Source organism: Dendrobates tinctorius, unplaced genomic scaffold, assembly GCF_039654945.1.
Source record: "Dendrobates tinctorius isolate UK_male_01 unplaced genomic scaffold, ASM3965494v1 ptg000374l, whole genome shotgun sequence".
Lineage (NCBI taxonomy): Eukaryota > Metazoa > Chordata > Amphibia > Anura > Dendrobatidae > Dendrobates > Dendrobates tinctorius.
This window is the reverse complement of record NW_027362040.1, coordinates 205,234-232,775: the sequence shown is the minus strand read 5'-3', so window position 1 is coordinate 232,775 and position 27,542 is coordinate 205,234. Positions and strand designations below refer to the sequence as shown.

At 46.1% G+C, this 27,542-nt stretch overlaps 1 protein-coding gene across 2 annotated transcripts in view; it reads left to right on the top strand.

Moving 5' to 3' along the window:
• Positions 1-13,262, top strand: part of LOC141075828 (MARVEL domain-containing protein 2-like) — an 82,074-nt gene extending 68,812 nt beyond the window's left edge. For both annotated transcript variants that reach the window (XM_073562970.1, XM_073562971.1), the window contains exon 6: positions 11,761-13,262. In XM_073562970.1, the coding sequence (XP_073419071.1) occupies positions 11,761-11,874 (114 nt within the window). In that variant the 3' untranslated portion in view covers positions 11,875-13,262. The remainder of the gene's footprint in view (positions 1-11,760) is intronic.
• Positions 13,263-27,542: the final 14,280 nt, after the last annotated feature.

The following is a 27,542-nucleotide window of genomic DNA, read 5'->3' as shown; positions in this document are numbered from 1 at the left end:
CGGAAAACAGCCCCTCCCCTCTCGTAGCTGGCAGAACAAACCAAAACAGTCTTATGGCAAGGGAGATACGAATGTCCCATTGCTCTAGCCAAGGGGGTTCTGTCTTTTAAAGTGGCAGTTTGTCTCTACTGTCCATAGCAATGCCACCCCCTTACAACTTGAGGGGGGATTCTGCTTTTCTGGCATTTAGGGGCTCTTTATATAGAGTCTGGAAACTATTCTATAATAATTTGTTCTATAAGAGTCAAATAGCGCTCTGTCTCTCCAGAGTCTTGCTGTGTGGCTAAGCAGTACTGTACAGCCACATATGGGGTATTGCCAAGTTCAGCAGAAATTGTGTAACACATTTTGGCACCATTTTTACCCATTTCCCAGTGTGAAAATGTAAAATCTGGGGGTAAAACAATTTTTTGTGATAAAGATGTAATTATTTTTTCTTCACTGCCTAATGGTATCAAATTCTATGACACACTTGTGATGTCAATATGATCACTGCAGCCCTAGATGAACTCATTGAGAGGTGTAGTTTGTAAAATGGGGTCACTTAGAGGGGATTCTGCTGTTCTGGCACCTCAGGGGCTCTGCTAATGTGACATGGCCCCCTCAAACCAATACAGCAAAACTTACACTGTAATATGGCGCTCTTTCCCTTTTGTGCTTTGCATTGTGCTTCAAAAGTAGTTTTCAACCACTTATGGGGTATTGATGTACTCAGGAGAAATTGCATAACAAATTGTACTGTTCGTTTTCTCCTATTACCTCTTTTGAAAATTGCAAACTTGGGGTCAAAGCGACATTTTAGTGGAAAAAATAGTAATATTTAATGAACGTACTCAGCCCAGTTTTATACAAGCTTGTGAATTGCCTGAGGGTTAAACATACTCACTACTCCCCTACATGATTTCCTTGCAAGGTATAGTTTACAAAATGGGATCATTTGTGGGGGTTTCTGCTGTTTTGACATGTTAGGGGTACATCAAATCTGACATGGTATTCGCAACCTATTGCAGCTAATATAGCGCTCACTCCCTTTCCAGCCCTACCATGCGCCCAAGCAGTCATTTTTCAACAAATATGGGGTACCTACGTACTTTGGAAAAATTGCACAACAAATTTTGGCATCCCTTTTCTCCTGTTACCATTGTGAAAATAAAAAAATATGGCGCTGGAACATTTTTGTTGGGGAAATGTGTTTTTTGATTTTCATGGCTCAGGGCTCAACATTATAAAATTCTGTGAAGCCCCTGAGGTTTCAAGGTGCTCACCACACATCTAGATAAATTCCTTAAGGGGGCTAGTTTCCAAAATGAGGTCACTTGTTGGGGGTTTTCACTGTTTGGGCACATCAGGGGCTCTCCAAACGCAACATGGCATCCGCTATCGATTCCAGCCAATTGTGCATTCCAAAAGTCAAGTGGTGCTCCTTTCCTTTCATGCCCTGCCATGCTCCCAGACAGTAGATTTCCACCACATACTGGGTATTGGTACTGGGTATTGGCATACTCAGGAGAAATTTCACAACAAAGTTTGGGGTCCATTTTTTCTTGTTACCCTTGTGAAAATAAAAAGTGGGGGCTAAAATAGCATTTTTTGTGGTAAAAATGTTTTTGTTTATTTTGATGGCTCAATATTATAAAAATCTGTGAAGCCCCTGGAGGTTCAAGGTGCTCACCAGATATCTAAAGTAATTCCTTGAGGGGTCTAGTTTCCAAAATGGGGTCACTCGTTGGGTGTTTCCACTATTTAGGCACATCAGGGGCTCTCCAAACGCAACATGGCGTCCGCTATCGATTCCAGCCAATTTTGCATTCCAAAAGTCAAATGGCGCTCCTTCCCTTCTGAGCCCTGCCGTGCACCCAAACAGTAGTATTCACCCACATATGGGGTATCGGCATGCTCAGAGGAAATTGTACAACAAATTGTATTAAGCAATTTCTCTTGTTACCCTTATGAAAATGCAAAATATGGAGCTAAAAAGATTTATTTGGGAAAAAAATGTTATTTTTTTATTTCCACGGCTCTATGTTATAGACTTCTGTGGAGCACCTGTGGGTTCAAGGTGCTCAATACACATCTAGATAAGTTTCCTAAGGGGTCTAGTTTCCATAATGGTGTCACTTGTTGGGGGTTTCCACTGTTTAAGTATATGAGGGGCTCTCCAAATGCGACATGGCAACCGCTAATTATTCCAGCATATTTTACATTCAAAAAGTTAAATGGCGGTACTTCCCTTCCGAGCCCTACCATGTGTGTGCTCAGACAGTAGATTTCCCCCACATATGCAGTATCAGCATGTTCAGGAGAAATTGAAAAACAAAATGTGTAGTCCATTTTCACCTGTTACCCTTGCGAAAGTAAAAAAAAATAGGTCTAAGGGAAAATTTTTGTGAAATAAAAGTAAATGTTTATTTTTCCCTTCCACATTCCATTCATTCCTGTGAAGCACCTGAAGGGTTAATAAACTTCTTGAATGTGGTTTTGAGTACCTTGAGGGTTGATGGTTTTAGAATGGTGTCACTTTTGGGTATTTTCTGTCATATTGACCCCCAAACTCACTTCAAATGTGCGGTGGTCCCTAAAAAAATGGTTTTGCAGATTTTGCTGGACAAATGACAAATCGCTGGTCAAATTTTAACTCTTATAACTTGCTAACAAAAATTGTGCTGATGTAAAGTAGACATATGGGAAATGTTATTTATTAAATATTTTGTGCAATATGACTGATTTAAGGGCATAAAAATTAAAAGTTTGAAATTTGGAAAACTTTCAAAATTTTCACCTAATTTCCATTTTTTTCATAAATAAATGCAAGTCATATCAAATAAAATTTACCACTATCATAAAAGTACAATATGTCACAAGAAAACATTCTCAGAATCACCGGGATCCATTGAAGCATTCTAGAGTTATGATCTCATAAAGTGACAGTGGTGAGAATTGAAAAAATTGGCCCGGTCCCGAAGGCAAAAACAGGCTCCGGCGCGAATGGGCTAATTTACAGTGAACTTATTCTAAAATGGACAATATAATTTCCAGGCAGCTCCCGTCTCATTAGTCAAGCTAGAATGATCTTGTTAGGTGTTGGGTTCCTGCAGCAGTTCAACAGGAATCTAGAGCCTCAGATTCTGCGGTCTCCCATTATTTTTCGACCGCAGAGAACATTGCTTTGCAATCCCAGCTTCCCAGATGCTCTGCCCAGACCTGCTCTGTGGGGTTGGCTATTGCTGCCATCGTTGGGTCAGCAATGGCAATGCAGGCTGCTCAGCAACACATCTCTCCAGAGCCTAAGTCCCTCCGTAGCTCTACTGAGCATGCTCACGAGACGATCTCCCATTGGAGATCGGGAGCCACATGTCCAGGTCCTTCTCAAGATCTGATTGGTCCATCTCAGGGATCTGGAAGCTTCCGGAAGGTCCTGGCTATAAAAGGTTCGCATGGCCGCTCGGCCATGCGCTAGTATAGACTCTTCTTGCTAGATGTGTGAATGGTGATGGATGTATGATTCTGGTGACTGACTTATTAAGATTCCCCTCCCTCTGATATTACGCATGTGGATAGGGAACTATAGAAAGAGTCAGCACCAGTCAGTGGCAAACCTTAGGCCACTGTGCACACGCACCTCTACACTCCGGTGTACAGTCCGGTGGTGTCACGTCTCTCACAGCACTATTGCATAGCAGCTGTGTCTGCTGCCGCACTGCATTCAGCAGCTCTTGCCGGCGCCACAGTAGCGACGTCGCACGCACGGTAGGTCTAGACGGACACCTTCCCCTGTCTTGGGCCCGTTAACAGAGTCCGCTCTGCGCTCATCGGGTGACGTTGAACCCGTGCGCTTTATACCGCCATATAGCGCGTCTGCCAATGTCTAGCAGCGGGTTTAACACCTACTGCACGGTGGACCCCGGGCGGCGAACGCACTTTCTATTATTTAATATTTAGTGTGTTCCGCCATCCCTAACATTATACTAGCGCCAGGGTCTGGCTAGTAATGGCGGACCAGCAGCAGTAGCTATTGCAGTACATTCGGCAGCTGGAAGGCAGGTTGGTGACTCTCGAGAGTTCCGCCTCAGCTGCGAAGGTTACTGAGGCTGCTGTGCAGGCAGTCGCAGAGGCTGTCTCGCATGTGTCCATGTCCACGCCTGTGCCCACAGTTTCCGCCTCCCGTTGCCCAATAAATTTTCTGGTGACAGCGCCTCCTGCAGGGGTTTTGTGAGCCAGTGCTCTATCCAGCTTGAGTTACTGGCCACGCGATTCCCTACAGAGCGGGCTAAGGTGGGGTATATCGTTTCCCTTCTGTCGGGCAGGGTGTTGGAGTGGGCCACGCCACTGTGGGAGCGTGGTGACCCTGTGGTTCGGACAGCTGCTCAGTTCCTATCATCTCTGAAGCAGGTCTTTTTGGGGCCACGGGTCACTCACGACACCTCTCTCCAGTTACAAGCATTAAGGCTAGTTTCACACTTGCTTTTTTTTGCAGCGCGTTTTTCCCGCAAAAAAAACGCATTGAAAAAACGCATACATAAGCATACAACTGCTGCGTTTTTTTCAAGCATTTTTATGAGCATGCGTTTGTATGCGTTTTTAGCGCGTTTTTACCGCGTTTGCGTTTTTTTCCAACATTTTTAGGTGGCCCCTCACACTACCCAAACCATGACTTTACTAACCCTAACCCTGACCCTAACCCTAACCCTGACCCTAACCCTAACCCTAACCCTGACCCTAACCCTTAACCAAATCATACTTAACCCTAACCCAAACCCTAAACCCTAACTAACCCTAACCCTAACCCTAACCCTAACCCTGACCCTGACCCTAACCCTAACCCTAACCCTAACCCTGACCCTAACCCTAACCCTAACCCTGACCCTAACCCTTAACAAAACCATACTTAACCCTAACCCTGACCCTAACCCTAACCCTAACCCTGACCCTGACCCTAACCCTTAACCAAACCATACTTAACCCTAATCCTGACCCTAACCCTGACCCTAACCCTAACCCTAACCCTAACCCTGACCCTAACCCTTAACAAAACCATACTAACCCTAATCCTGACCCTAACCCTGACCCTAATCCTTAACAAAACCATACTTAACCCTAATCCTGACCCTAACCCTGACCCTAACCCTAACCCTAACCCTAACCCTGACCCTAACCCTAACCCTAACCCTGACCCTAACCCTTAACAAAACCATACTTAACCCTAATCCTGACCCTAACCATGACCCTAATCCTTAACAAAACCATACTTAACCCTAACCCTGACCCAAACCCCAACCCTAACCCTGACCCTGACCATAACCCTAACCCTAAACCCCCTTAACTAACCCTAACTCTAACCCAAACCCCTAAATTCCATGGTTTAAAAAAAAAAACGCATATGCAAAAAAACGCATACATGAGCATGCCAGTGCGCAGGTATGCGCACCCATGTTAAATATAGGGGAAAAAACGCATGCGCAGGTGTGCGTTTTTTTCCAGCGCTAAAAAACGCAAATGTGAAACCAGCCTAACACAGGGATCCCTCTCGGTCAGCCAGTACACCGTCCGTTTCCGGACACTGGCTTCCAAGCTGAATGGCCTGATAAAACCCTCATCCCTGTGTTCTGGAACGGTTTGGCGGAGCATGTTAAGGATGCTCTATCTACCAGGGAGGTTCCCGTAAGTCTGGAAGAGCTGATTGCTATTTCCACCCGCATTGATCTCCGTTTTTCGGAGCGCGGGCTGGAGCGTGCTCAATCCAGACGGAAGGTTAATTTGGCTCCCAACCTCTTTGAACCTCTAGAACCACCCGAGCCGGAGAGTTTACCTCCAGAGCCCATGGAGGTGTCCCACGCCGGTCTCAAGACGTGTCTGGCACAACGCTCCACATGCTGTTACCATTGTCGACAGTCTGGTCACCTGGCTAACAGGTGTTCGCAGCGGCCGAAAAAACGAACGCGTCCACTGGTAATTGGTGGGGGTCTATTCGCTATGGAGACCTTCTCCTCCAAACCGGCGCTCCAAGGGATGTTAGATAGTGGTGATTCCTCCTGGCTGGTACAGGTCACAGTGGATTCCGGGGCAGAAGGCAACTTTATGTCCTCGTCATTCGCCCAACAGCACGCTATCCCGTTGGTACCACTTCCTCACCCAGTGCCCATCAGGGTGTTAAACAGGTCGACCTTGTCATCCCAGATTACCCACCAAACAGCACCCCTTAGGCTCTCAATTCCACCATCTCATCAGGAGACACTGTCCTTGCTCATTATGCCAGAGGGCATCGATCAGGTGCTCCTCGGGGTTCCCTGGCTCTGTTGCCATTCCCCTCATATAGAGTGGTCCTCGGGGAAAATATTGGGATGGAGCAAGGACTGTGTGGGAAGGTGCATGGGGAGCAGCATCCAGGTAGACTCTGTGGAGGTGCCTGCGGATCTCTCCATGCCCCCTACTGGGAATCTGAAGACTGTGGCTCCGGTCGTCCTCGAGTCAGTGCCGCCAGGCAAGACCTTTGTCCCGCCTCACCTGCAGTCCAAGGTTCTCGTGTGGGCACACGCATCCAGGGTGGATGGTCACTTTGGCTACAATCAGACTACAAAACTCCTGGCAAGGTCATATTGGTGGCTGCACAGGGCTCGGGACACTAAAAAATACATTCAGGCATGTGCCTCTTGTGCTTGGAGCAGCTCCTCTAAACTGAGGCCGGCTGGGCTACTGAATCCCTTGCCGGTGGCTGACCGGGCAGTGGAGGTTCGCGACAGTCTGGGTCACACCCCGCATGTCACTCTATCCTCTAGAGTAAGAGTGATGATGCCCGCCGACACACATCGGTGCCCCGCTCCAACTTCTGCTCCTGGCGGCTTAGCCATCCCTGACGCCTTCCACGTGTCCCCTCTCAAACCTGTTCACATGTCCTGGTTTTCCAAGTCATCTGCCCGGACATCAGACTTGTCTTCGGACGAGCCTGAGGCCTATGCCTCTGTGGGACACAAGGTGGTACATGGCAAAAAACTTTATTTGGTGGATTGGAAGGCTCAGGAGGGAGGGGGCCATGGGGGGGTAATGTTAGACGTCGGGTTCCTGCAGCAGTTCAACACGAATCCAGAGCCTCACATTCTGCGGTCTCCTATTATCTTTCGACCGCAGAGGACATTGCTCAGCAATCCCAGCTTCCCAGACGCTCTATCCAGATCTGCTCTGTGGGGTTGGCTATTGCTGCCACCGTTGTCAGCAATGGCAATGCAGGCTGCTCAGCAACAAATCTCTCCAGAACCTAAGTCCCTCTGTAGCTCTACTGAGCATGCTCACGAGACTATCTCCCATTGGAGATCGAGAGCCACATGTCCAGGTCCTTCTCCAGATCTGATTGTTCCATCTCAGGGATCTGGAAGCTTCCGGAAGGTCCTGGCTATAAAAGGTTCGCATGGCCGTTCGGCCATGCGCTAGTATAGACTCTTCTTGCTAGATGTGTGAATGGTGATGGATGTATGATTCTGGTGACTGACTTATAAGATTCCCCTCCCTCTGATATTACGCATGTGGATAGGAAACTAAAGAAAGAGTCAGCACCAGTCAGTGGCAAACCTTAGGCCACTAGCATCCGGTGGTGTCACGTCTCTCACGGCACTATCGCATTGCAGCTGTGTCTGCCGCCGCCCTGCATTCAGCAGCACTTGTCGGCGTCCGCAGTAGCAACGCCGCATGCACAGTAGGTCTAGACGGACACCGTCCCCTGTCTTGGGCCCGTGTCCTGTGACCAGATACCGTGCGTGCAATTTCGCTGAGACCTGTGAGTCTAACAGGCTCGGTGTTTATGTTTGTTACAGTGCCTCTGTGAGTTAAAACAGTCTACTCTGTGCTCATCAGGTGACGTTGAACCCGTGCGCATTATACCGCCATATAGCGCGTCTGCCATTGTCTAGCAGCGGTTTTAACACCTACTGCATGGTGGACCCCGGGCGGCGAAAGCACTTTCTATTATTTAATATTTAGTGCATTCCGCCGTCCCTAACAGATCTGATGACTGAGCTGTGAATTTTCGTGCAGTCAAACATTCCTAGGAATTTGAAGTCATCTGACTCCAGAAGCAGCTCCTGCCTTTTATGGGCTGAGAAGAAAATAATAATAATAATATTTATTTATATAGTGCCAACATATTCCGCAGTGCTTTACCGTTTAACAGTTTCAAACACAAGTCATAAGTAACAACGTTAACATACAATAATTAAAGCAAAATAAGACGAACCCGCTCGTGAGAGCTTACAATCTACAATGAGGTGGGGGAGATACAAAGTACAAATGTGTATTTACAATGATGGTCCAGCCATCTTGAGGGAGTGGGGGATGGATGGAGATAATGAATGGGCTACACACACACACACACACACACACACACACACACAGAAAATGACTTTGATTAGGGAATGTGATAGGCCAGGCTGAACAAATGTGGTTTGAGGGAGTGCCTAAAACTATGCAAGTTGTGGATGGTCCTAATTTCTTGGGGTAGAGCATTTCAGAGGATTGGCGCAGCGTGGGAGAAGTCTTGGAGTCAGGAGTGGGAGGTACGGATTAGTGCAGAAGTTAGTCAAAAGTCGTTTGCAGAGCACAGCGATTGGCTAGGCCGATAGACAGAAATGATGGAGGAGATGTAAGGGGGTGCCGCACTGTGGAGAGTTTTGTGGGTGAGGACAAGTATTTTCAATTGGATCCTATAATGAATGGGCAGCCAGTGTAATGATTGGCGAAGAGCGGACAAGTCTGAGTACCGATTAGCTAGATGGACGACCCTGGCTGCTGCATTAAGGATAGACTGGAGAGGGGAAAGTCGAGTAACGGGGAGGCCAGTTAATAGAGTGTTTCAGTAGTCCAAGCAGGAGTGGATCAAGGCGACAGTGAGGGCTTTTGTTGTTTCCATGTGAGAAAAGGGCAGATTCTAGGGATGTTCTTTAGGTGTAAGCAGCAAGAGCAGACAAGAGATTGTATATGGGATGTGAAGGAGAGATTGGTGTCAAACATAACACCCAGACAGAGCGCCTGCTGCTGGGGTGTTATTATGGTGCCACCCACGGAGAAGGAAATGTCAGATTTAGGGAGGTTAGTAGACAGCGGGACCAGAAGAAGTTCAGTTGTGGAGAGGTTGAGTTTCAGATAGAGAGCAAATATGATGTTGGAGACTGCTGACAGTCACTGGCATTCTGTAGTACAGTGGGGGTAAGGTCAGGGGATGACGCGTATAGTTGTGCGTCATCAGCATAAAGATGGTACTGAAAGTCAAATCTGCTGATGGTATGTCCAATTGGGGTCGTGTAGAGAGAGAAGAGAAGGACTGAGCCCTGAGGTACCCCAACAGTGAGAGGAAAAGGAGATGAAGTGGAGCCAGTGAACAAAACACTGAAGGAGCAGTCAGAAAGATAGGAAGAGAACCAGGAGAGGGCAGTGTCCTTAATGCCTAGTGACTGGAGCCTAGAGAGTAGGAGATGGTGGTCAACAGTGTTGAAAGCTGCAGAAAGGTCGAGAAGAATGAGCAGAGATTGGTCACAGTTACATTTTGATGTCAGAAGGTCATTGGTCACTTTGAGTGCAGTTTCTGTCGAGTGTAGGGGACTGAAAGTGGACTGTGAAGGGTCTAGGAGTGAATGAGAGGAGAGGTAATGGGTAAGACGGGAGTAGACAAGGCGCTCCAAGAGTTTAGAGATGAAGGTGAGATTGGAGACTGGTCTGCAGTTATTTGTGCAGGGTGCGTCGAGAGCGGGTTTCTTTAATAAATGGAGTAATGATGGAGTGTTTGAAGGAGGATGAGAAAGTGCCCGAGGAGAGGGAGAGGTTAAATATTGTAGTTAGGTGAGTAGTGACGACTGGAGAGAGAGACTGGAGGAGATGTGAGGGAATGGGGTCGGTAGTGCATGTAGTCGGACGAGAAGAAGAGGAGTCTGGAGATTTCTTCTTCTGTGATGGGATTGAATGTGGAGAGTGAGCCAGGGAAAATGCAGGGAGGGATGGGAGTCACAACACTTGGCGGCTTGCAGCAGATTTCCTAACGGATATTATCTACTTTCTCTATAAAGTGGGAGGTCAGGTCATCAGCACAAATATCTGTGATAGGAGCTTGTGCTTTTGGCCTGCGGAGGGAGTAAAAGGTGTCAAAAAGTTTCTTGGGGTTGATGGATAGTGAGGAGATCAGGGTGGTGTAGTAAGTCTGTTTGGTGAGGTGAAGGGCAGAGTTGTAGGTTCTTAACATAAATTTGAAGTGGATGAAGTCTTCTGATGTGTGAGTTTTCCTCCATAAGCATTCAGCACTCCTAGAGCATCGCTGGAGAAGTTGGGTTTGCGATGTAAGCCAGGGCAGTTTTACTCTGTGTTTGGAGGTTCTGAGGGTGAAGGGCGCTATTTGGTCCAGGGTGCTTCTGAGAGTGCCATTGTAGTGGTGTACAGCCAGATCAGGACAGGAAAAGGGGAAATTGGGGACAGTGATGAGTTTACAGAGTCTGAAAGTGTATAAAGGGTTAATGGCCTGAAGATTTCTGACTGTGTGGTAGATAGGAGTGTGTTGGGCTGGCCAAGGATTTGTGAGCATGAAGGAGAGAATGCTGTGGTCAGAGAGGGGAAAGGGTGAGTTATTTAGGTAGGAGATTAAATAGAGCAGGACCAGGTCAAGGTTGTTACCGTCTTTGTGTGTCTCCGAAGTTGAGAGCTGTGAGAGGCCTAGAGAAGTGGTTAGTGATAGAAGCTGGGATGCAGATGTGGAAGTTGGGCTGTTAATGATGATGTTGCAGTCTCCCAGGATAAGGGTTGGTAGTTCTGAGGAAAAAAAGTGCAGCAGCCAGGTAGAGAAATGGTCAAGAAGTGGGTGGGTGAGCCCGGGGGCTGATATATGACCGCTTCTCTGAGGGAGAGGGGACGGAAGAGCCTGATGGTGTGGACCTCAAAAGAAGGAAATTGAGAGTGATGGAACTGGGGGAATGACCTGGAAAGTGCATTGTGGGGACAGGAGTAAGCCGACTCCACCACCAAGTCTGTTTGTGGGTCTTGGGGAATGGGAGAATTGTAAGCAACCATGGGAAATGGCAGCAGGGGAGACAGTCTCAGAATCCTGAATCCAGGATTCAGTGAAGGCCAACAGATTCAGAGAGTTGTTCAGAAATTAAGTGTGCAGGAAAGGAAGTTTGTTACATACAGACCGTGGATTCCAGAGGGCACAGTTAAAAGGGGGGGATGAGAGAGTGCAAGTGATATTAATAAGGTTAGTAAAGTTTCGATATGAGGTAGAGTAGGGGTTGAGGTTGGGGGATGGTGGACCGGGGTTGGGGGAGATGTCCCCTGAAATCAGTAGGAGTAAGAAGATAAAGAGCAAGTAGTTATTGGAATTGTGCAAAGTTTTTCTGTGCAATGAGTTTTGGCAAGATGGGCTTAGGTTTTTCAGGAAGGTGAGAAGTGCATGGGAGCTGTACATGGGAGAAGGAAGTATAGATGGGCTGATGTGTATGAGTCATGATGGAGGGGGGATGGGGCAGTGAATGTGGATGGCAAGAGAACACAGGAGGATAGAAATAAAGTACATGGATAAAAAGGAGAGCAAAGTGTGGGTTACCTGTCTCCTGCCCTCACTAACTGCCATGGATTAACTGCTTTTTCTAGATGCTTAGCTTCTGAGATGCTTTGCTTATGGGATGCGTGCACCACCCACTGCATGCACCCCTTAGAAAATGGCTGAATGCATATAGAAGTCAGAAAGCTTTATGGTGTACCATAAAACAATTGTACTTATCTATTTGTTTCCCTCAGGACCCTGCATTCATGGAAAAAAGGGAACGCTGCATCTATTTGAAGGGGAAATTGACCCACATCAAAAAGCAGATTCAAGCATACGATCAACATGAAGGATCTGTGTACTTCTAAACACCACAATGAATAAATAGAAATTGTGGCATTTAATTTATAAAATATTTAAAGGTGTTCACTTATTTGTTAGAAGAGTCCCCTGATAGTGAGCTGCTTGATCCTCAATTAGCTTTTATCTGAGAAACATGGTAGTAAAGGTCCATTCAAAGGCCTGTCTTTGTGGTGCAGGACAAGACAGGTCCCCTTTTCTAACCACTCTCCATTCTGACCAAAAGAGGATTTTCCACTGCAAGGAATCCCCCCTTTTTAACCCTGATTTACCTAATAGTCTATATAAAGATGTGTTTTCTAAGCCAGAGAACCCTTTTAAGCTATAACAATGGAATTCAAAAGTATTAGTGGCACTCAGAAAGTGATGTCGTCACTACTAATTTATGTTGTGTATATACAGTATAAATATCTTTATTTTGATGCATACATGCCATTATTTTTTCACTAGGCCTGTTAAATAGCATTATGCAAAAAAATCTGCGTGATCAGCTTGTAACAAAATGACCTTCTCATATCTGCTTAATGATTTACGTATAATTACTTTAATGCCCCATAAATGTCTACATTGATGCTTTGACGGTCCCTCGGTCCCTTTGTTAAAATACTTAAAATAATTTGACAACTGAACTCTTGTAATATTCAAAATGAGATTTGTCTTCATCACGCAAAGCACGAAAGCTGAGTGAGATATTTGTAGACACCACAACTGCCCAGGGGCGGACATACAATTGATCAACTTGTGCAGCCACACAAGGGGCCCTGGAGGTAAGGGGGCCACTACCACCCACAAAGCTGGTGAAATTGTGCATTATGATGAGCTATTGGACTGCAAAGGCTCCATGTACTGTTCTTGTTCAGGGCCTCTTCTGTCGGTGTCCGCTCCTACAATTGACGGCTCTTTCTATTTGAACATTATATGTGAATGTGTCCTTAGGATATACGCAGTGTACATTGGGAGTTTATAGTGACAATTCCTCTTTTTCCTCCTACATTGTATATTTGATGCACTATGTATTATAGATTCTTAGTTACTTAAGTTCTTATACTAGTAGGGACTATATTAACAAAACCTAGTAAAGTTTTCTTCCCTTTTCTGACATATGTATGTATTCATTTTAAATTCTATGGTGTAAACCATATAGTTATATCAGTAACCTTTACAATAAATTAGAACACTATGATGATGTATCATCTTCCTAGATCCTATGGAGACTTAGACTATGTGCGCACGTTGCGTATTTGCTTGCAGAAATTACTGCAAGGTTTCTGTATCTCTTGGCAGAAAAACGCAGCGGAAAATCCACACTTTTTTGCATTTTTGTTGCGGTTTTTCATGCATTTTTGTAAATCCATAGAGCTAAATAAAGATATATTATTAAAAAAAAATTGTGATGTCCTTTCCTTGTTCAACCTCCTCTTTTTCATTCTCCATTGAAGACCATAATATCATTACATACCATGTTCAAATTTATAGTATTTACACACACAAAACAAATTGAATATATACAGTATATATATATTTATATATATACTAGCTGAAAAGCCCGGCGCTGCCCGGGCATAGTAACTAACTACGGTTAGTTATAGCAAATTATAATTATCCTCCATCCCATAGTCCCGTGCCCATATACCCATCATACATATCCACGATCCCATAGGCCCGTGCCCATATACCCATCATACATATCCTCCATCCCATAATCGAGTGCCCATATACCCATCACACATCCTCCATCCCATAATCCCATGCCCATATACCCATCATACATATTCTCCATCCCATAGACCCATGCCCATATACCCATCATACATATTCACCATCCCATCGTCGACTGCCCATATACCCATCACACATCCTTCATCTCATAGTCCCATGCCCATATACCCATCATACATATCCGCCATCCCATAGTCCCGTGTCCATATACCCGTCATACATATCCTCCATCCCATAGTCCAGTGTCCATATACCCATCACACATCCTCCATCCCATAGTCCCGTGTCCATATACCCATCATACATATCCTCCATCCCATAGTCCAGTGCCCATATACCCATCACACATCCTCCATCCCATAGTCAACCATTATGACATCATAATGAGCGGCGGGGCTTGCAACCTATGATGACATCAGCGTCGCCATGGCAACCATTGTGACATGAGGGGCGGGGCTTGATATACACACACTTTTTCCCCATTATGTAGATAGGGGCAAAATTGTTTGGTGAATTGGAACGTGCAGGGTTAAAATTTCGCCTCACAACATAGCCTAGGACGCTCTCGGGGTCCAGACTTGTGACTGTGCCAAATTTTGTGGCTGTAGCTGCGATGGTGCAGATGGCAATCCCGGACATACACACATACACACATACCTACATACATACATACATACACACACTTTAGCTTTATATATTATATATATATATATATACAGTATATATAAAATTGAATGTATGTATGTGTGTATCACCAACCAATCACGAAGCATCTTTCATTTCACCAGCGCTGTTTAAAAGAAGCTGAGCTGTGATTGGTTGCTATGAGCAACAATTTTCCCACTCGACAACACCTCAGCAGACACTGACATGGTGGGAGAAATCTAGCATCCCCGGGAACATAAGCTCCCAGCTATTGTCTGCCCCCAAGAAAGGAGCAGAGAGCACATGACAGAAATGAATCCCCCCTCCCGTGCCCATATCCCCATCACACATCCTCTATCCCATAGGCACACCTTTCCTCTTAAAGGGATCTCCGGTATGGAAGTTAGGGCAAATCCCTCAGTACTCTGATTCTGACCCCAGGCTTCTATTAAAGGGATTATTGGTATGGACGTTAGGGTAAATCCCTCAGCGCTCTGACTCTCACCCCAGGCTTCTATTAAAGGGATCATTGGTATGGAAGTCAGAGCAAATCCACTCACCACTTTGGTTCTGATGCCAGGCCTCTCTTAAAGGGATCCGCGGTATGGAAGTTAGGACTGTTCCACTCAGCGCTCTGGTTCTGACCCCAGGCTGACGGGATGATGTGGGATATTAGGGGTAGTAGTCCAGTGGCTCTGACTGATGGGATCATGTGGGATATTAGGGGTAGTAGTCCGGTGGCTCTGACTGACGGGAGGTTGTGGGATATTAGGGGTAGTAGTCCGGCGGCTCTGGCTGACGGGATGATGTGGGATATTAAGGGTAGTAGACCGGCGGCTCTGATGGGATGATGTGGGATATTAGGGGTAGTAGTCCTGCGGCTGTGATGGGATGGTGTGGGATATTAGCGGTAGTAGTCCGGTGGCTCTGACGGAATGATGTGGGATATTAAGGATAGTAGTCCGGGGGCTGTAATGGGATGATGAGGGATATTAGTGGTAGTAGTCCGGTGGCTCTGACGGAATGATGTGGGATATTAGTGGTAGTAGTCCGGTGGCGCTGACGGGATGATGTGGAATATTAGAGGTAGTAGTCTGGTGGCTCTAGCTGACGGGACGATGTGGGATATTAGGGGTAGTAGTTCCGTGGCTTTGGCTGATGGGACGATGTAGGATATTAGGGGTAGTAGTCCGGTAGCTCTGGCTGACGGGATGAATTGGGTTATTATAGTGAATGTGGCTATGCAGAGTGGGTGGGGCTCTACACTCAGCTTTATATACTGTATATAGATATAATCATTATAATTTGTTATAACTAACTGTAGTTAGTTACTATGCCCGGGCAGTGACGGACTCTTCAGCTAGTATATATATATATACAGTATATATATAATTACCACGCCCGAGGTTTAGTAATGATTCGAACAGGTGTCAACTAGATACCCTCATTAATAAAATGGTACATAAAGAGTTAAATAAAGACACACACACAAACCAGGCTATGTAGGTGCATTAACATAATTAACCTACATACAGTATGTTGTAGCAAAAGAGCAACTGTCAGAAATCTGCTTGAAACACAATATCTGTTTATTTTTCAGAAAATTTTAAAAAAATGGCGTGGGCTCCTGCATAATTTTCATAACCAGCAGAGGGAAAGCCGATGGCTGAGGGCTGATGTTATATTTCTGGGAAGGAGCCAATAGCCATAAAGGTTCCCAGGCTATTAATATCAGCTCACAGATGATTGCTTAGCCTTTACTGGCTAGTTTACAGGAACCCCAGAAAAAAAATGACATGGGGTCCCCCTATAAAGTCGAACCAGCAAAGTCTAGGCAGACAGCTGTGGGCTGATATTAATAGCCTGGGAAGGGGCCACCTATATTGGCACCCCCCAGGCTAAAACATTGGCTCTCAGCTGCCCCAGAAATGGCACATCTTATTAATGCGCCAATTCTGGTACTTAGCCTCGCTCTTCTCACTTGCCCTGTGGGGTTCATATTTGTGGAGGTGATGTCACCTTTGTATTGTCAGGTGATATCAAGCCCACAAATTAGTATTGGAGAGGCGTCTATAAGACACCTATCCATTACTAATCCTATAGATATATGGTAAGTAAACACACAGCCAGAATAAAGACCTTTATTTGAAATAATCACACAGACTCCTTTATTGAATCTAAATTAACCCTACTTAGAATCATAGAATCGTAGAGTTGGAAGGGACCTCCTGGGCCATCTGGTCCAACCCCCTGCTCAAAGCAGGATTCAATAAATCATCCCAGACAGATGTCTGTCCAGCCTCTGTTTGAAGACTTCTATTGAATGAGAACTCACCACCTCTCATGGCAGCCTGTTCCACTCATTGATCACTCTAACTGTCAAAAAGTTTTTTCTAATATCTAATCTGTGTCTCCTCCCATTCAGTTTCATCCCATTGCTCCTAGTCTTTCCTTGTGCAAATGAGAATAAATATGATTCTTCTACAATGTAACATCCCTTGAGATATTTGTATACAGCTATTAAGTCTCCTCTCAGTCTTCTCTTCTGCAAGCTAAACATACCCAAATCCTGCAACCTTTCCTCATAAGACAGGGTTTGCAGACCGGTCACCATTCTGGTCGCTCTTTTCTGAACTTGCTCCAGTTTGTTGATGTCTTTTTTAAAATGTGGTGCCCAAAACTGGACACAGTATTCCAGATGAGGTCTGACCAAAGAGGAGTAGAGGGCAATAATGACTTCACGTGATCTAGACTGTATGCTTCTGTTTATACATCCTAGAATTGCATTTGCCTTTTTTGCTGCTGCATCACACTGTTGACTCATATTCAGTCTGTGATCAATTAGTATACCCAAGTCATTTTCACATGTGCTGTTGCTTAGCCCTATTCCTCCCATTTTGTATATGCTTTTTTCATTTTTATTGCCAAGATGTAGTACTTTGCATTTTTCCCTGTTAAAAACTATTCTGCTAGTTGCTGCCCACTGCTCCAGTTTATTTATATCTTTTTGAATCCTCTCTCTCTCTTCTCTAGTATTAGCTATCCCTCCTAGCTTTGTGTCATCAGCAAATTTAATCAGTTTACCCTCAATTCCTTCATCTAAATCGTTGATAAAGATGTTGAACAATACAGGGCCCAGGACAGAGTCCTGTGGTACCCCATTTGAGACATTCTTCCAACTGAATGTGCAGCCATTTACGACCATTCTTTGGGTCCGATCACTAAGCCAGTTATGAATCCACCTAACAGTTGCCTTGTCCATTCCATACTTAGCCATTTTTTCAATAAGGATTGTGTGAGATACTTTGTCAAATGCTTTGCTGAAGTCAAGATATACTATATCTAAAGCATTTCCCTGATCCACCCAATCAGTGATTCTGTCATAGAAGGAAATTAAGTTAGTCTGACATGACTTATTAGTTACAAACCCATGCTGACTCTGTTTAATCACTTCATTCTTGTCCAGGTACTTACATACATGTTGTTTAATAATTTACTCAAAGATCTTTCCTGGTATAGAAGTCAGACTCACCGGTCTATAGTTGCCTGGGTCCACCTTCTTCCCCTTTTTGAAGATAGGAACAACATTTGCTCTTCTCCAGTCTTCTGGGACTTCTCCTGTTCTCCAAGAATTTTCAAAGATTATGGTGAGGGGTTCAAAAATTTCTTCTGCTATCTCCTTCAGTACTCTGAGGTGTAATTCATCTGGACCTGGAGACTTTAATTCATTTAGGTTAGCTAAGTGTTTCCTCACTAACTTTCTGTTTATAGATATCTTGGATTCTTCTATTCCCTTATTAGGAGGACAGAGAAAAACCGTTGATGTTACATTTCCTTTCTGAGAGAAAACAGATGCAAAATAGGAATTTAAAAGTTCGGCCTTCTCAACATCTTGTGTTACCATTTCATCATTTTCATCCTGCAAAATTCCAATAGCATCTTTGACTTTTCTTTTACTTTTAACATATCCCCAAAATCCTTTATTATTACTTTCGACATCTCTTTTTATTTACATACGATTCATAGAATCATAGAATCATAGAATCGTAGAGTTGGAAGGGACCTCCTGGGCCATCTGGTCCAACCCCCTGCTCAAAGCAAGATTCGCTAAATCATCCCAGTCAGATGTCTGTCCAGCCTCTGTTTGAAGACTTCCATTGAAGGAGAACTCACCACTTCTCGTGACAGCCTGTTCCACTCATTGATCACTCTAACTGTCAAAAAGTTTTTTCTAATATCTATTCTGTGTCTCCTCCCATTCAGTTTCATCCCATTGCTTCTAGTCTTTCCTTGTGCAAATGAGAATAAAGTTGATCCTTCTACAATGTGACAGCCCTTTAGATATTTGTAGACAGCTATTAAGTCTCCTCTCAGTCTTCTCTTTTGCAAACTAAACATTCCCAAATCCTACAACCTTTCCTCATAAGACAGGGTTTGCAGACCGGTCACCATTCTGGTCGCTCTTTTCTGAACTTGCTCCAGTTTGTTGATGTCTTTTTTAAAATGTGGTGCCCAAAACTGGACACAATATTCCAGATGAGGTCTGACCAAAGTGTGGTACAGTAAAGGGTGTTTTACTGAATGGAAGATATGTTTCTCTCAGCAGATTAATGTTTGGCTGGGTTTTTCCCTAAAGACGGGACCTGCGATGATGTCAGGGTCACGTGATCAGCCCATGTGGTGTCTACCTCACTGGTGGGAGGGGTTAGGCCCTATGGAGGTTGGTAATTGCCACAGGGAGAGTGTGTTTCAGGAAGCTACAGGAACTTGTGTGGACTCAGCCTGAAACTTATATACAGGATTCCCGTGCTGAAGGACTATAGCAGCAAGACTCGGAAGAACCCCGGGAATGGCACCTGGCGGATGCCGCAGGACCTGGCAGCCGCTTAGTTACGCCTGTCCCATGCAAGGGGTGAGTCTGGGACCAGTGGTTCTCCAAGCTGGAGTACGTGCTTGGTTTTCCTTATCTTTTGTTAAGCTGCTGGTTACTGAGAGACATTAAAACCACTGGAATTGGACTTTATGCCAGTATGTTGCCTCGTTACTGCCGCCCAGCTATTGCCTACCAGAGCGAATCCCTACAATTGGTGGAGAATGCGGGCAGAAGCAGTGAGGCCAGGCTGTTTTTCTTATTTTTGATTTGTACCCCAGCCTATGTCCTGGGTGAAACGAGTGGCAGAGACCCAGGCGGGGAACTTTCCAGAAATGGAGGCCACGGTAAAAACGCTCATAGAGGCCATGCGACAGCAGCAGCAGGCTATTCAGCAGCAGGCTACACAGCAGCAGCAGGCTATGCAGCAGTAACAGGAGGCCATGCGACAGCAGGCTATGCAGCAGCAAGCTATGCAGCAGCAGCAGGAAACCAAGCGGCTGTTGATACAGCATATCACGGCAGCGCAGACAAAAGGAGCTGACCGGGGAATCCATGACGTCCGGAAAGCGGTTCGTATAGCGATTCCCAAGATGGAGAAATCGGACGATGTGGAGGCATACCTGGAGATGTTCGAAGGAGTCGCTGAGAGAGAGAAGCTACCCCAGGACCTTTGGGTGGATGTCCTCGCTCTGTTTCTGACCCCAGGACCTTTGAAGGCGTATCAGGACCTACCCCCAGAGCAAAGGGCAGACTACATGGTCGTCAAGGGTGAGATACTGGCTCGTCTTGGGGTAAATGTGTTAGTGCGGGCCCAGCGGGTACACCAGTGGGAGTTTACCCCCTCCAACCCGGCCCGGTCCCAGTATTACGACCTGTTGCACCTGTTACAAAAGTGGTTACAGCCTGAGGTGTTGTCCCCCACGGCCATGCTGGACCACATAGTGACTGATAAATTTTGGAGGGCTTTGCCCCACTCCCTCCAGACATGGGTCAGACAGGTATCCCCTACTAATGCCATGCAGATGATAGACCTCATAGAAAGGTATGGGGCTACCAAAGAGCTACAGGGAGAGACCCCCCAGAAGGTAATAGGAAGGTTCCCTAAGTCCCCACCCCTGGTTCGGCGAGCGGAGCCCAGGAAGGCAGCTCAGGATCTATCAGTGCCAGGAACCAGGTCATAGGAGAGCTTACTGCCCCCACCTGACTGAACCCATGGACACAAATTTTGGGTACCGCCAGTCCCACTATGTCGAACCGATGAGTGCAATGGGTACCCTGAAAGGTCCCAATATGGAATATTTGTGTCGGGTGGAAGTGGAGGGCACCCCGGCTGTGGCCCTATTGGACTCAGAGAGTCTTGTAACCCTGATACGAGCCAGCTGGATATACACCAGCGAGTATACAGGTCGGAAAATTGGGGTGTTGTGTATACATGGAGACTTAAAAGACTATCCCACCGCACTAGTGGTAATCAGCACGCCAGCGGGGAGGCAGTGCCACGAGGTGGGGGTGGTGACTAATTTACATTATGAAGTGATAATTGGAAGAGACTTTCCGTTGTTTTCTGTGCTGTGGCCGTCTGTTGTCCCACCCACTGAGCAACTGCCGGCACCAGAGGCAACCAGGTTACATTCTCCAGAAGTGGGGCATGAACCTGGTGGCCCGGAGGAAGAAGTGCTGGCTGTAAGAATAACCTTCCCTTCAGTGGAGGAGGGGGAGAATTCTCCCAGGGAAGTATTGGCTGGAGAGGTGGAAGACTTGCCACCGGGACCTGAGTTATCAGACTTGAATGTATCAGGTGACAATTTTGGTACAGCGCAATTCCGAGACCTTACTTTAGCCCGGGCCAGAGAAAATGTACTGTTTGTCAATGGGGAACCCCAACAACCTGGGGCACATACGGTGTGGCCATGCTTTGAGCTGAACCAGGATTTGTTGTACCGAGTGGAGAAAATACGGGGGGAAATGGTAGAACAATTACTGGTACCACAGACGTATTGGAGGCTGGTAATGGATTTAGCACATGCGCATGTACTCGGGGGGCATTTGGGCCAAAAGAAAACCCTCGACCGAATTCTGCAGTGATTTTACTGGCCAGGGGTCCATGAAGAAGTTAAACGATACTGTAGCTCCTGTCCAGTGTGCCAGGTAACCAGTCCCCAGCCTCACTTTTGGAGCCCTTTGGTGCCTTTGCCAATTATAGAGGTGCCCTTCGAGAGTGTGGCCATGGACCTGGTGGGGCCTCTCAATAAGTCGGCAAGGGGACACCAACACATTCTGGTAGTTCTAGATTATGCTACCTGATATCCTGAGGCCATTCCGCTGCGCCACACATCAGCTAAGCTTATAGCAAAGGAACTCATGGATATGTTTTCACGGGTGGGAATTCCGCAAGAGATTTTAACAGACCAGGGAACCCACTTTATGTCAAAAATTATGAAGGAACTCTGCCAGTTGTTAAATGTTAAACAGTTGCGCACATCAGTCTATCATCCCCAAACAGATGGTCTGGTAGAAAGGTTCAATAAGACACTGAAGAGCATGTTAAAAAAGGCAGTTTCCAAAGATGGGAAGGACTGGTATCTCTTATTGCCATATTTGTTGTTTGCAGTACGGGAGGTGCCACAGGCATCTACGGGGTTCTCGCCCTTTGAACTATTGTACGGCAGACATCCACGGGGCTTACTCGATATAGCCAAAGAGGCCTGGGAGAACCAACCTACCCCCCACAAAAGTGTGATAGAACATGTTGCAAAAATGCGAGAGAGAATGGAGACAGTCCTACCCCTGGTCCGGGAACATATAGAGGCAGCACAATGGTCACAGAGTCGGGTCTATAACCGGGAGGCTCGGGTAAGAACCTTTAGCCCTGGGGATCGGGTGTTGGTGCTTGTGCCTACCGTAGATAGCAAATTTCTCGCAAGGTGGCAGGGACCCTATGAGATCATGGAGAAGGTGGGGCCAGTAGACTACAAGGTACACCAGCCAGGACGGAGAAAGCCAGAACAGGTTTACCATATTAATTTGCTTAAACCCTAGAAAGAAAGAGAGCACCTTGGCGGGGATAGTCCGCTGCCAGCGTTTCAGATGGAAAAGGCTCCGTTACCTCGGGGCGAGGCAGGAGAATCCCAACCCGCGGTCAAAATTGCAGATACTTTGTCTCCAAGACAGGTTCAGGAGGTCCGGGAGTTCATTAGCCGAAATACAGATGTTTTTTCGGAGCTCCCTGGACGCACCTCCCTAATCCAACATGACATTGTCACAGAGCCACAGGCCAAGGTCCGACTAAAGCCTTATCGGGTGCCTGAGGCCCGGTGACAAGCCATCTCGGAAGAGGTGAAAGCGATGCTACAGTTAGGGGTCATAGAAGAGTCTCAAAGTGAGTGGGCCAGCCCAATAGTCCTAATACCCAAGCCTGATGGGTCTCTAAGATTCTGTAATGATTTTAGAAAACTCAATGACATTTCAAAATTTGACGCCTACCCCATGCCCCGGGTTGACGAGTTGATAGAGCGCTTTGGGCGAGCACAGTATTTTACAACTCTAGACATCACCAAAGGTTATTGGCAGGTACCCCTAACAGAGGCGGCGAAGGAAAAAATGGCTTTTGTAACACCTGAGGGGCTGTTTCCGTATAAGGTATTACCCTTTGGGTTGCATGGCGCACCAGCAACGTTCCAGCGGTTAATGGATATTGTGCTCCGTCCCCATCGCTGCTATGCCTCAGCCTATCTAGACGATATCATTGTGTACAGCACCGACTGGGAAAGCCACTTAGCAAAAGTACAGGCAGTGATAGACTCTCTGCGACAAGCAGGGCTAACTGCCAACCCAAAGAAGTGTTCCATAGGGTTGGAAGAAGCCCGGTACTTGGGGTATGTCATTGGGAGAGGAGTTATCAAGCCCCAAGTAAACAAAGTAGAGGCAATTCAGAACTGGCCCCGCCCCCTCACAACAAAACAGGTAAAAGCCTTTTTGGGTTATATTACAGGTGGTTCATTCCCAACTTTGCAACCCTGTCCGCGCCTTTAACAGATTGTTTAAAAGGGAAAAAATCTGTGATGGTCGACTGGAATGATCAGTTAGAGGAGGCCTTTACAAAATTAAAAGGGGTACTGTGTGGTTCACCAGTCCTGATCACTCCAAATTTCAAAAAAGAGTTTGTGGTGCAGACTGATGCCTCTGAGATAGGGCTCGGTGCCATGCTGTCTCAGGAAGTTAACGGGGAAGAGCATCCTGTTAGGTTCCTAAGCCGGAAGCTTACCCCAGCTGAAACCCGATACAGTATTGTGGAGAGAGTGCCTGGCCATCAAGTGGGCACTGGAATCGTTACGCTACTATTTGCTGGGGAGAACATTTCGGTTGGTGACAGATCATTCCCCTCTTATGTGGATGAGTCAAGCTAAGGAGAGGAATGCCCGAGTCACCAGGTGGTTCCTGTCACTGCAAAATTTTAAATTTTCAGTGGAACATCATGCAAGCAGACTACAGGGGAATGCAGATGCCCTGCCCAGAGTTCACTGTATGTCATGTGTCCACCCCCTTGGGGTTGAACTTAGGGGGGAGGTATGTGGTACAGTAAAGGGTGTTTTACTGGATGGAAGATATGTTTCTCCCAGCAGATTAATGTTTGGCTGGGTTTTTCCCTAAAGACGGGACCTGCGATGTCAAGGTCACGTGATCAGCCCATGTGGTGTCTACCTCACAGGTGGGAGGGGTTAGGCCCTATGTAATGGAGGTTGGTAATTGCCACAGGGAGAGTGTGTTTCTGGAAGCTACAGGAACTAGTGTGGACTCAGCCTGAAACTTGTATACAGGATTCCCGTGCTGCAGGACTATAGCAGCAAGACTCGGAAGAACCCCGGGAATGGCACCTGGCGGATGCCGCAGGACCTGGCAGCCGCTTAGTTACGCCCGTCCCGTGCAAGGGGTGAGTCTGGGACCAGTGGTTCTCCAAGCTGGAGTATGTGTTTGGTTTTCCTTATGTTTTGTTAAGCTGCTGGTTACTGAGTGACATTAAAACCACTGGAATTGGACTTTATGCCTGTGTGTTGCCTCATTACTGCCGCCCGGCTATTGCCTACCAGAGCGAATCCCTACACAAGCCTCAATTCAATGTCAGCTTTAGATAATCTGATTTGTGCCCTGCAATTTCTGCAGACAGAATATATACATTTCTTTCTTCCTTTTTAGCATGTGTTTAAGTTCTGTGTTCATCCATCCTGGTTTCCTTAAATGCTTCCTATTCTTCCCTCTTTTCGGAATTGTTAACGATTGTGCTTCGAGAATTTCATTTTTCATGATTTCCCATCCTTCCTGGACATTTTTGTCCTTAAGGATATCCAGGCCATTGGATCCCTCCAATTCTCTTTCTGAATCCCTTAAAATCTGCCTTTCTGAAATCTAACCTTGACATCTGAGTCTTCACAGTGTCATGATCCAGGTTGGATGATGACAGTTAAAAGCACATGTAACCTTTTTTTCCTTAAGTTGTGTGCTTAAGTTTGGTTTTGCCCCCGGTGGCCATTAGGATTATTACACAGTGGTGTCTTTTGTTCTAGTTTGCCCCCTGTGGTGGTTAGCATTATTACACGGGAATCACTAACAGGTGTGATTCCTCTGGCTTAACTATAAAGGTGTGTCATGTGCTCTCACTGGTGTTGGTGATAGTGTTCATTTCCAACCATCCTTGTTGGAGAAAGGAGCTAGAGAGAATTCCTTGAAGCACATTCAGAGTCCTGGTGTGGAAGGAGTCAGAGGGGATTTCCTTGCAGCTCTGACAGAGCTTGGTGGCAGCTATTCAGAAGGAAAGCTGCATTCTGGTGGTGGACTCTGTTGCTGGGAGCAAGAGCAACAGAGCAAAGCTAAGTGGTGTTTCCCTGTTTGTGCCTTTCCTTTATGTGTGTTTTAGTGCAGTGGTGGGATTAGTTTCTGCACCAGCCATTTCACTAGAAAGGGGTAGGTGCAGGGCGAGCTAGGGTTTAAAGGTATCCTGAGCAGTGCCCAGTGCAGAATCGGCCTAGGGATCGGTAGGAGTGTAGAGACACTGACTCAGGGGTGTACAGGAGGTCTCCACGTCCCCGTTCCCTATCGCAGGGCCCACCATTGTAATTGTTTCCCTGGTGTTTCCCCTTATTATTTAAATTCGCCCTGCTGGAGGCGGTGTATCCAGTTTCACGTGTATTTCCGAAATTTGCCTCCTGGAGGTGGTGTATCCAGCTGCACGTCTTATTATTTAAATTCACCCTACTGGAGGCGGTGTATCCAGGGTCACGTATTTCATATAAATTCACCCTGCTGGAGGCGGTGTGTCCAGTCACACATTGATCATTACACACAGGTCTTCCTCCTCTAGCTATCCAAAATTCTAAAATAGCATGGTCGCTTCCTCCTAGGGTCCCAGCCACTTTTACCTCCTCAACCATTTCCTCCCTGTTTATAAGGATTAGATCCAAGGTAGCAGATCCCCTTGTTTTCTCCCTTACCTTTTGGAAGATAAAGTTGTCAGCAAGAGAGGATAAGAATTTCCTTGACCAGTTTTGCCTGAGAGAGATTTCCAAAAAATGTCAGGATAGTTGAAATCTCCTATGACAACTATGTCATATTTTTGGGGGAACTTGGCCACTTGATGCATAAAGAGTTCATCCATATCTTCAGCTTGCACAGGCGGCCTGTAGTAAATTCCTACAATGGTGTCCTTCCCATTGTCCTGTCCTTGTATTCTTACCCAAACAGTTTCCACAGAACTCCCGGTCTCTGAAACTTCAATCTCTGTGCAGATATACGCGTTTCTAACATACAATGCGACACCTCCTACTCGTTTATCAAGTCTGTTTCTAGCTAATAAGTTGTATCCTTCTAGCCTTGTATTCCAATCATGTGTATCGTCCCACCAAGTTTCAGTGATTCCAATGACATCATATTTCTTTTCCTGGGTTAGTAGTTCCAATTCTCCTTGTTTGTTGCCCATGCTTTGTGTATTAGTATAGAAACATTTTAGTTTGTGATTGGTTTCTCTTTCTCCAATATTTTTATTATTTAGATTCTTTTGTCTTTGTTCTTCCTTTCCGCTTCTAATAGCAGAGTTCTCAATAGCATTTGTCAGGTGTATGGCTTTTTTTGGCCTTTTGCTTCCCTTCCCACATTGTTCTAGTTTAAAGCTCTCCTTACAAGTGTAGCAAGGCGACTTCCAAATACATGTTTTCCAGTCTTCGTAAGGTGCACCCCATCTCTAGCAAGTAGTCCATCGTATATTTAATTCACTCCGTGAATTCACTTACTGAATGTCTAATCCACAACTCCCTCGTCTCCTGAAAACAATCACAAAATAATAAACCAACATATAATACTATTCTGTGCACCGTAATCCATTTAATACTGAATGTCCAACGGCGATCTCACGTGTAGAACAGTCACATCGGGAGATGTGACTGCTCTACCCGGTCTCCGGTGATACACTGACAGGAGGTAATCGCTCCCACAGTGTACCACTGAGCTGCCATGAGAGTTCACCAGAGTTCATCAACTCCGGTGCTCTCACGTACGGCACTACCACTGTGTGAGAACTTACTCATGCAGCGGTGCCGTAAGTGAGAGCACCGGAGCTGATCAACTGATGTACTCCAGTGAAATCTCACTGCAGCTCAGTGATACACTGCGGGAGCGATTACCTCCTGTCAGTGTATTGCCGGAGGCCGGGTGACATTGACGTGGGACATTCGGTATTAAATGGACTACGGTGGACATTGAGTATATGTTGGTTTATTATGTTTGATTGCTTGCAGGAAATGCGGGTGTCGGGGATTAGGTGTTTGGTGAATATGTATTTTGTATGTGAATACGTATGTGATTATGTCAATGTTTTGATTTTTTTTTTACAATTGAACTCAGGCGCCGGATGATGAGACTATTCTCCCATCATCGGCTCATGCTGTCTCTGTTATATGTGACAGCAGACATAGCCAGATGGGAGTAGTAGTCCCATCAGACGACGCCTAAGTACAATCACTATGTGCTGTTTGTCGCATGGGTACACACATACACCCGCAGACAGACGCAGACACCCGTAGAAACACACCAGCAGACACCCGCAGACAGACACGCACATACCGTATTTTTTGCTTTATAAGAAGCTCTGGATTATAAGATGCACCACAAATTTTGAGGAGAAAAATAGGAAAAAAACTTTTTTTAATAAAATGGTGGTGCTTCTTGTAATCCATCTTATTGCTTACCAGTGGTGGTGGCTGTGATGAAGCCAGGTCCCAGGGTTGCTGCTGGAGAAAGCAGGTGTGGAACGTTGCTGCAGGCCACAGGCTGGGATGAGGGGGTGTTCCGGGGTGCAGAGTGCGGCTGCGGGTGTCTGTTGCTGTCACTGTGCTCTGTCCCCGGTGTTGCCCAGTGTTGCTGTCAGCGCGCTCTGTCTCTGGTGCTGCAGGG